Raw genomic sequence first — 11,131 nt, 5'->3', positions numbered from 1 at the left:
TATGATAACAATAATAATAATATAGAATGAAATATTTACATTAAATACATAACTCAAACTTATGAAGCACAGCTGGGGACTTGCTTGCAAAAAGGGAGGCATTGGGAAAAAGCTTTCTTTCATCTAAAAAAAAATAAAAATAAAATATTGGGTAATGGTCAATCTAAATGACCCAATAAAAAATAAATAATTTACCTTAAACAACATATTCTATCTCCATGAGAACAATTTTATATAACCTGGTACAAATCATATTTGTCCTGTTGAGGATTATATTATATTTTTGTTCTAAACAAGAAGATATAGCTTTAATCAAAACAACATTTCCCATGAAATGTTCATTTATCCAATTAAACAAATTTAGGGTAATGGTTTCACATCTAAATTTGAAAAATAAATAATTCGCATTAAACAATATTTTTTAAGTACAATAAAGTACAAAGCATATTGAGTTTGGTCAAAATAAATATTTCTCAGTTGAGCTCTTAATCAAAATTGTTCATATTTAACCATGTTTTGATCTTAAAATATTCATTCATTCATTCATTTATTTTCTTGTCGGCTTAGTCCCTTTATTAATCTGGGGTCGCCACAGCGGAATGAACCGCCAACTTATCCAACACATTTTTACTCAGTAGATGCCCTTCCAGACGCAACCCATCTCTGGGGAACGACTTAAATTATATTACTTGAAAATAAAACAAATAATATTAAATTGAAATGAAAAACATTTTTAAATGGAGAAAGTACTACTTGAATTTTTTTCAGCATGCTTTACAGCATTCTAAACACCAGACCAATATAAATGTCATGTCTCTTTCAATGGGACATTTTGTTTTACTTAGGATCTTTTCCTGCAGTGCTTTATTTTCTCTGAAAATTAAAGTTCCTTTGAAAATTTGGCTTCCTGTTAAAGCCCAAATGTACATTTATTATGTTTCTGAAATATGCATGTTTGAAGCTATAATGAGGGATGTCAGATTCTACAGATTTCACCAATAGCATTGCAGTGAACTAAACATTTGTGGCTTTGTTTAAGCCACATTATTGGCCTTCTTTGACCTTTCAGGTCTGCCAAACGTAAGATCTATGATCCTGCAAGTCTTGTGTGTAATTTTACCCCATTTGCAATTTTCATAGTGGAAAATTAGGGGAGCATGTGGCTTGTACCATTCAGCCCCTTAATGGACTTTGCCATTTTATAATTGAGCTGTAAAATCAAAGGCATCTTAAAAAACGCTGTGTTTTGACAGCTACAGTACTAAAATACATTGCATTTGTATGGTAGTCACAGCGGTCTCTCATAAGCTCATTATTCTCAACAATTCATTCAATGCAATGAAGTAGTCTTATAGAATTAATTTTAGTGATCAACTCATTAAAGGAATAAGAACTGCTGTTATTGTGCTTTTGTCTAAGAGACTGTGTTTCACATTCAGGTATTCACATGGGGACTACCTTAATTTTGATGGACCAGGAGGAATTCTGGCACATGCCTTTTTCCCCAGAACATACCGGGAGGGAGAAATTCACTTTGACATGGATGAGTCTTGGACATTAGGCAACAGTATGGGTGAGTAAGAGTCCTGGTTTATCTCATACCATGAATGAGACAATACATGACTTAAACAAAATGAAAACATGAAAAAAACAAGCAGCATTTGGCACATCAATGAGATTGAACAAAACGGCATGCTTCTTGCAGAGCAAAATTGTAGCTAAAGATACATCTCAGAAGCTGCGTCCCAAATGGCACACTATACACTATGCACTCATGCACTATGTACTTATGCACTTACACACTCAACAGGATAGTACATGTATGTAGTGTCGTCCCAAATGGCACACTAATGGTTTTTACTAAGCGGAAATTCAAACCGTTTCCCTAATGACGTTTGCCAAATAAGTGAAATAAATGACCGAATTATCAAATATTACCTGCTGTCAGTATAACCGCATTCACCATCGGGAGGCGCTATAATCACTCTCGTAGGAGACTTTTGCTTTCACCATCCAAAATAAATAAAGTTACTCAACATGTGCACTCGATAGCTCCGCCCCTTCCGCTACGTAAGGAAACCTGCGGTCGTTGAGTGCATGAAGTGTCCATCATTCCACACTTCATTTTAGCGGCTGAATGAGTGCATCATCTGGGTAATTAAAGTGCACTTATTATTTTTAAAGTTTTCAGTATGAACGCACTACTAACACTATTTATACTACAAAATGGCGTAGAATAGTGCATAAGTATGCGATTTGGGACGCAGCTACGGTTTATGGATATGACAAGTCATGCAGGTTGATCCATACTGTATGTTGAGTAGTTTTAGTTACCTGAGATCTGTATCCTAAGGAAGGATGAGACAACTCAGCAACTCGTTGTGAGAATGGAGATGCATATTTGTGACAGTCTGTCCGATAAATATGCCTAAAACACTTAATTTTTTTAGAAAAGGTAGTTAAAGTTTGCATAACGAATGATTGATCTTATCTACCCTAGATCCACCCATAAGAAAATATGCAGCCTATATTTTGATTACCTGACCGGCGCATTAATGGCAGCACCCGTTGATATAATTGAGAAATTATGTGCTCCTGTTGCACAGTGTCACCCACATGATGGAAATCGTTGTAAAAAACGAGAAAATATTCAACATGCTAGACTTTCTGTGATGGAGTCATGATGCGTCGCAGACATTGTTCAGTTGTCATAACCTATGCCATATTAGACAAGAAGAAAAGATTGACTCTTGTGTCACGACACCCTTCGTCAAGGAAATCGTGCCGAAATCGTGAAAAATTTGTGTGATCTGACTGGGGCTTTGGTCTACCTAAGTTTTTGCAACGTCCCAATTCGTATAATTATACTAAACCCTAAAAGTTTGTACTTTTTTGTGTGAAGGAATTTTTTTTTTTTACTTTTGTTTAACAGAATGGTATGCAATCTTCGGGACATACTTCTTCCTCGATAACAGATTGTTGTGTTGCTGAGTTATGAGCCCTGTCAATCATCCACTTATCATCCACATTTCTGTCATATTTAATTTCCTACCTTATTGGAGAAGCAGTAGCAGGTTTATCTCCCATTCATGAGTATTTCATGTAGACAAATCTCCTCAGTTCTGGATAATTATGCATTCAGGCCTTAATGTCCAAACACGTCTTTTAAGTTCAGTATTGTGGTTGCAGATTAAATATAACACAAAAAAATGTGATTTAAATATTTTATGGGTGGCATTGCGCATTCATCATGTTTGTAGTTTATTTTCCCGCGTTGATCACTCGCGTCTGTAATTCAATTTTTTTTTTTTTTACCAGAAATAGTAAACCATCCGGGAACCTTTGAACATACTATGATTAGGGACTAATTTTGTTTTAAAATTCTATTTAGGACGGATAGTATGCGAATTGGGATGCAGCATGTCTTGTAATCAATATCATGGTAACAAGATTGCTATTGTTATGAATATGCTTACAGTGTGTTCATATGAACAAACAATTGGTAGAATAGAACATGCTGTTGTAGGGTTTTGTTCCTGAATGAATCAGTGTTTTTGAATGAATCATTTGATTGAACGGTTCAAGGCTCAGCAAACTTTCACATGACTTCAATTGAATAAAAGTATTTTGTGCATTTTTGATATTTTAAAGTTGCATATACATCAATATAACAAGAAAATTTAAAATGCTGCATTATTCATGCCAGGCCAAGTATTTGGTGATGTCTCTTTGAGAAGAAGCAGTTCTGTAGTTCACGATTGTTTGTTGTGGTTGTAGTCCACGATTCTCAGTCATTGATCCGGTCACTCTTATCCTACCTGAATAGATCAGTGATTTGGATGAATTGGTTCAGAGAATGATCAAAGAATTTAGCCTGTTTTTCATTCTGCAGTCCTTATACCTATGCACTAATCCTTTCAAGTGCTTACTTTACAGAGTGAAAGCTTCAAAGGGTGCAGGGGAACAAATAAAAGTGTTACTTGAAACACATTTCTCTGTAATCTGTCACAAAATAAACATGTGCAAAGAATCATGGGAGCAAAAAGGTGAAGTTTTGAGGACTTTGATTTGAAACAAGGCTTCAATATGGAAGCTGTTATAGTTCTCACTCTGAAGCGCTCTTTGTAGGCGGATTTATTCCATTTGGAACACATGCTCATAAAACTCGGTCAATACCATCTTGCTAATTTTTATTCCAAACGAATGGGTTTCGACAGAAACACACTTGCACGCTCTAATTATTAGGCATTATATGCAATTTTAAAACTTTTCAAAAATATTTCATTTCTTCACTAGGTACTGACCTCCTCCAGGTAGCAACTCATGAAATTGGCCACGTTCTAGGACTCCAGCATTCTAAAGTACCAGGTGCAGTGATGGCACCTTTCTACACCTTCTCCTACCCTGTCCGACTAAGTGAAGATGACAAACGAGGCATACAGGCCTTGTATGGATCCAAACGTTCAGATGAAACAGTAAAGGCGGCAGAGAGACGACCCACATTCACAGAAAGAAATGAGATTGACGCAACATTTGTGAGTGAAACTGACTCTCCTTGGTCTTTGAAATTGGTTTCTTGGATTTCATGCTTATTTATTTTCTTCTTCTCAGTTTCCACCAGTCCACCCAAATCCTTCTCATCCCGATGCTTGCCAGACCAACTTCGATGCTGTATCCATGATCCGAGGCGAGCTGTTTTTCTTTAAGTCGGGTTATGTGTGGCGGATCCGTGATGGTAAACTCCAGGCGGGATATCCTGCACTGGCATCAAGACACTGGAGAGGAATTCCAGACAACATTGATGCTGCTTTTGAGGACATGTCTGGGAATATATGGTTTTTCCAAGGTAAGCTATCCCAAATTAAGACACTGCCATTTAAAAGTTTTGGGTTAGTAGGAAATATTTTAAAACCCACTTTATATTAGGTGTCTTTACACTTAAATTAATCAGTTGGTACAATGTACTTGTGTCTTTACATTGTACTTATGACTGATTAAATGCATGCATGTGATTACAATGCATACCATGTAATATGTTTCTGTACATTTGTAAGTACACTGTTGACAATCCCTTACATCTTAACCCACACTTAAACCTACCCAGTCCCCCAAACCTGTCCCCAAGCCTGCTCGTATTTCAACTCAAGGGCACCAGAAGTATTCTGCAATGCATTATAAACACAGTGAGTACGTTGTATTTATTTTTTGATGCAAGTACATAGTAGTAAAGGCCACCTAGTATAAAGTGGGACCAACATTTTACTGTTATGCGACAAACCATGAAGAAATTGCTGTGAGATCTGTTAGTGTGATGCCATGCCAGATTACTCGAGAAACATTTCATTACCACGAAAAGTCTGGGAATAGCCCTGCCAAAGAATTTTGCAAGTATTTTAATGAAGATGATACCAGAGAAAGAGATAAACGGAGGTGGAGTACAAGGAAGTAAGCTTGCTATTTGTTTTGGTTTGATTTCTGTTGAAACTTCAATTATATAATCTCTTGTCATAACCATGCAAACATATAACTTGCATGGACAAATTTAGATCTGCAAAAGCCTGCAAATGTTATAGAAATGTATAGAATCCTGCAATAACAACAGAGCGTCTGTCACCAAAGTCTTGTATATTTATAATCCAGAAGTCTTTCAGTGACCTAATGTCATCCGCTTTGAATGTTATCATCAGATAGAATGGGCGTTATCAGTGGTTATCAGCCACAGAAGACTGTTATCAACCATCCACATGGTTAATCAGCTATACTAATAGATAAGACTCCAGATTCAGATCAGTTTTTACATTACTGTTTTAACATTACTGTGCAGGTTGGGTTTAGGTTTGGGGTAGACATTAATAAAATACAAATAATGAGAAATTTGATAAATAAATAAGTCACAAAAAGCCCCTACTGGCCCATGTCTATGTGCTGATAACCACAAATAATGCCAATTCAATCGAGTGATAACATTCAATTAAGATGCTAATGATCTGACAAACTGCCTTCTTGTAACCTTGGACTAGTACACTAAACCATGGGCTCATTATGAATGGAAAATCCCTAAACCGTTATTTAATCTACCCACTTTTCCCCATCTAGGCCAGAATTACTGGGTGTTTGATGCTGAGCGGCAGATCACAGGGCCAGACTCTGTACAGCGACTGGGACTATTGGTGAACGACATCCAGGCAGCCCTCATGTGGGGAGATACCAAGGCCCAGAAGATTTACTTCTTCAAGAAAGGAAGCTACTGGCGATTCAACCTGAAGGAAAACCGTGTAGAGTCGATGCACCCTCGCAGCATGAGCGACTGGAGGGGGATACCTAGTGATATAGACGCTGCCTTCCAAGACCGATTCGGTATGTTTATCACTGAAATTGTTACCAAATAATTGCATGGATTGTCTCATGTTTAAATGCACAGAAGAACTGCTAAAGGGAATCTTCACAACACAATAATTTGTTCCTAAAAGATGTTTGCCCAAAAATAATAGTTCTGTTATTAATTACTCATCCTCATATCATTGCAATCCCGAGAACTTCCTTCATTCATTTGGGAACACAAATTAAGAGACTTTAGATGAAATCTGAGACCTCTCTAATCCTCCATAGACAGCAAGGGTCATGGGAAGTTTAAAGCACAGAAAAGGAACCATAAACAACGTCAAAACATTCCATGTGTCTTCAGCACTTCAATTGTAATCATATAAAGCTCCTTTTGTCACTTTTGTGCCAAAACAAATGTATAATGTGCTGACTCTGATTATAATACATCGTAAACACACATTTTGATGACCTGACGAGGAAGAGAAAAACTGTAAACAAAGAAACAAAGCATAAAGAAAGCTGTTTCTCTATATGCTTCATTCTATATTGAACCTAAAAGTGTACTTTATGACTGATAGCAGTTTCTTGATAAAATGAAAGCTACAGGGCAACATGATGTCAACTGTTCCTTTTCACACTAATGATATTTACAGGGACATTCCATAAATAAATAAGGGAATATTTTCATGCAGTACTTCGCACAACACTAAATTTGCAAAAATGTAGACAGCGCCCTCTAGTGGATTTTCATCAGAAATGTGCAACAAAAGGTATTGTGTTTTAATCCCAAAATGCAAGTCGGTGGTCTGCCTGCACTTTGAGAGTCAAATAACAGATAGAAGCAAAAATAAATGATATATCAGTAGCTCCTAATTATATATTGTGGTCTCCAAGTAAAACTTTTGGTCTTTGCGAGAAACTAAACACAATATTCAAAAAGTGTCAGAGACACTGCACTCAGTGCCATTGAGGTTGTAGATCAATAGTAATAATTGTAAATAATATTCATCTGCTTGTGTAGCGGAGGCCAGCTAGCGAAGTGCTGTGCAGTTAAACCTCACTCCTCTGATCTCTAAAGACAGCTGTTAGAGGCCATGGTCTTTATCCTCCTTGGTGGAGCAATCGACTCCCATGCAGAAAGTCGGCGGTTTGATCCCAGCTCAGAGCGGGTTGGGAGGTGTAGGACTGGTGGGGTTACAATGGTGCCGTGACCCGGATGGGAGTGATGTTTAGGGGGTGTGGCAGAGGCCAGCTAGTGAAGTGCTATGCAGGTAAACCTCACTCCTCTGACTTCTAAGGCCCAATCCAAATTCTATTTTTGTCGTAAAAATTCATAATAATGACAAAGAATACTAATTTGTTGATCTCCCTACTTCCGGGTTCAGCAATACTGCAGTTGTGGCTGGTGTATTCTGGGAAATTTTCTTACCTCTTGGTTTCTTACCGAGTGTGGTCCTGAAAAATCTTCGGTCAAAGAGGTATTCACCCCTTCCCCTTAGCCCTATACCTTCAAGCTAAAGAAAATTGGGACACCCCTACCCCTTGGCATGAACGCGCAAAGTGAGGGGTAGGAGTAAAGGGAAGGGCTAGGGGGTAGAATTGGGCCTAAGTGTGCTCTAGTGACAGACGCTCAAGGCCATGGTCTTTAGTCTCCTTGGTAGAGCAACCTACTCCCATGCGGAAAGTCGCCGGTTTGATACCAGTTTAGAATGGGTTGGGTGGTGTAGAACAGGCGGGTTTACACTTGCATAGACTGATCATTTCACTTCATGAAACCTCAATTTATTGTCAGGGACCATGTGTATTCATTTTATTTGGCCTTAATATGTTTGTTTGAGTACTGTTAGTTAGCCATTGTAATACAATTTTCTGAAATACCAAGGATCCCGGCTTCTTTAATGATGTTTAGGAGGAAAACATTACCTACATTAGGAAAGTACAATTAGCGAGACTCAAACACTAATAACCCAACGATTAATTTTAAAACTGCAAACGTTATTTTCATTGAGAGAATTTTAAAAAGTAACTTTGTTTCTCATTTCTCCACAGGTTTCGCCCACTTCTTAAGAGGGAAGCAGTACTGGAAGTTTGACCCAGTGGAGGTGAGGGTGCTGGAGGGATACCCACGATACATCGGCGTGGATTTCTTTGGTTGTTCTGCAGCCTTGTATCGATAAATCCTGGGTCCAATTAGGTGTAATTTCTACCAATGATCATTTTAATGCACATACTGCAAGTAGCGCCACAGACAGTGTGAACCATTCAAGGTTAAGTATGGATATTTCAGCAGGGTTATTTGTTTTATCAGGTAAAGTGTCAGATGCAAAAGAATCTGACCACTGGAATAAACACAAATCTGTGGCTTAAGCAGATACTGTGTATCTACTCAATCTGTGACTTGTATGAGATCTGCGCCACTACACCATATGCAGAATCTGAAATTAATTATTCCTAGATGTTCTGATATGCAACTAAATACTCATATCTCTCAGGTAAAGCAGGAAATTTTGGTCTCAAAATATTTTTCGTACGCATTGTGTACTTGATTATTTATTATTTGTATATTTTGGCAGTATTGATAGTGTTAGGAAGACATAACAGTGGTTCTTTTTGAGAAACGCCATTTTAGATTACATTACAACATTATATAAATTATTTTGCTAAATTGTAGCATGCTGTTGACTGCCACAGATTATTTGGTTTTTAATATCAAGCAGAAACTGCATTAATCAGAATGTCATTCTTAAAAATAAACATTCTGTCATCATTTTGTGTCCTTTCAAACTCGTCCCAATATTTAAAGTTGAAGTCAGAATTATTAGACCCCCTTTGAATTTTTTTTAAATCTTTTTTAAATATTTTGAAATAATGTTTAACAGAGCAAGGACATTTTCACAGTATATCTGATAATATTTTTTTCTTCTGGCGAAATCCTTATTTGTTTGATTTCGACTAGAATAAAAGCAGTTTTACATTTTTAAACACCATTTTAAGGACAAAATTATTAGCCCCTTTAGGCTATTTTTTTCTATAGTCCACAGAACAAACCATCCTTATACAATAACTTGCCTAATTACTCTAACCTCCCTAGTTAACCTAATTAACCTAGTTAAGCCTTTAAATGTCGCTTTAAGCTGAATAGAAGTGTCTTGAAAAATATCTAGTACAATATTATTTACTGTCATCATGACAAAGATAAAGTAAATCAGTTATTAGAAATGAGTTATTAAAACTATTATGTTTAGAAATGTGTTGAAAAAATCTTCTCTCCGTCAAACAGAAAACGAGGAAAAAAATAAACAGGGGGGCTAATAATTCAGGGGGGCTTATGATTCTGACTTCAACTTTACAAGTTTTGTGTGAAGACTTTCCGTGGAGGATAAGAATTCTCTCATATTTAATTAAATTAATCTTCACTTTGTAGTTTATTAGCTGATTTGAGAATGAATGAAATTGGGTTAAAAATGAGATGAGGGTGAGAAAATGATGACAGAGTTTTCATTTTGTGGTAAAATACGCCTTTAAGGGTTTAAACAAAACATGTAAAGCTCAAGGATTTTATTTAAGTTCATGCTAACATTACTTAAGCTTTAAACGTATCTAAATTGTCCCTTTAGTTAGGTGGAAGAACTGGTAAGATTACAGATAGTGGCCCAAAACACCCATATTAAACACTGAAAACACTGAAATATATTTCAGTCTCACTTCAGAGGTGCTTTCAGTACAAATATAAATGATAATAAAATTAAAATGTCTTACCATCTATAAGGCATTCTCAGAGCAATGTCAAAGTAGCCACTGGACTTTGTTGCACCATAGCTGAGCATTTTAGAATATTGTTTGTTAATGCATTGAAGGACCTGAACTGTACAGAGTAGAACTGTGACTGATTTCAGCATGTTCACACTGAACATTTCATTCATCATCATTAATGTGACATAAGTGACCTTAGTCAGTGTGAACGTCCATTTAAGTCTGTAAAGGGCTTATGAAGACCTGTTTTTCAATAGTGATAATGTATATGTCGCAGTGCAGGTCACTGATGCTGTTATTCACGTCTTAAATAATTTTACTTTTTGCATACTGATGAATATAATCCTTATGGTCAGATAATGATGTATTTTGATCTGAGGAAACTGTATACTTTTAATTCACTGTTATTATAATGTTTCTCATGTAATCAGTTCTGTTCGTTCACATGTTGCTCCTTTTACTTTGTAAATATTTTGTAAAAATAATTGTATTATATTTTCACCAATAAAAAGGCTCTCTTTGTTTATTGTGTACTGTCTAATCATCTGTTGTTTGAAATTATTTCCAAAATAAGCAAGACAGATTTTTATCATATTATAAAATAATACAAATTTCAGCATACAGCTACTTTACATTACTTTCCCCTCAAAAGTGGCACATAGTAGCATTTGTGTGTTTATTTACTTTTATTATGTCTAAAAATGGATTTTGGTGTAAACTAATAGGTTCAAACTCAATTCCTGGAGGGCCACAGCGCTGCATAGTTTAGCTCCAGCCAGCTCCAACTCTCACATGCTTAATAGTTTGTAGAAGTCTTGAACACCTTAGTTGGATCAGGTGTGTTTATTTAGAGTTCGAGCAATACTGCGCAGTGATGTGGCCCTCTAGGAATTGAGTTTAAGACCTATTGTGTAAACTAATGTCCTTGATTTTTTGTTTTCTACTGTACAGCTGTCTTAAAGGTGATATATAATGCCCCTTTACAAGATGTAAAATAAGCATCTGATTTCCCCAGAGTGTGTATGTAAAGTTTCAGCTCAAAATACCTTTTTGA

General features: G+C 36.4%; 1 protein-coding gene across 1 annotated transcript in view; it reads left to right on the top strand.

Annotated features, from left to right (window-relative positions):
* The window catches only part of mmp11b (matrix metallopeptidase 11b), a 40,262-nt gene extending 29,644 nt beyond the window's left edge, over positions 1 to 10,618 (top strand). The window contains exons 4-8 of the mRNA XM_087300986.1: positions 1,440 to 1,573; positions 4,297 to 4,535; positions 4,612 to 4,846; positions 6,097 to 6,357; positions 8,374 to 10,618. Of these exons, the coding sequence (XP_087157112.1) occupies positions 1,440 to 1,573; positions 4,297 to 4,535; positions 4,612 to 4,846; positions 6,097 to 6,357; positions 8,374 to 8,501 (997 nt within the window). The 3' untranslated portion in view covers positions 8,502 to 10,618. The remainder of the gene's footprint in view (positions 1 to 1,439; positions 1,574 to 4,296; positions 4,536 to 4,611; positions 4,847 to 6,096; positions 6,358 to 8,373) is intronic.
* Positions 10,619 to 11,131: the final 513 nt, after the last annotated feature.

Source organism: Danio rerio, chromosome 21, assembly GCF_052040795.2.
Source record: "Danio rerio strain M-AB ecotype USA chromosome 21, GRCz13ab, whole genome shotgun sequence".
Classification (NCBI taxonomy): Eukaryota; Metazoa; Chordata; class Actinopteri; order Cypriniformes; family Danionidae; genus Danio; species Danio rerio.
Note: the sequence above shows the minus strand (reverse complement) of the source record. Positions and strands in the feature narration are given on the sequence as shown.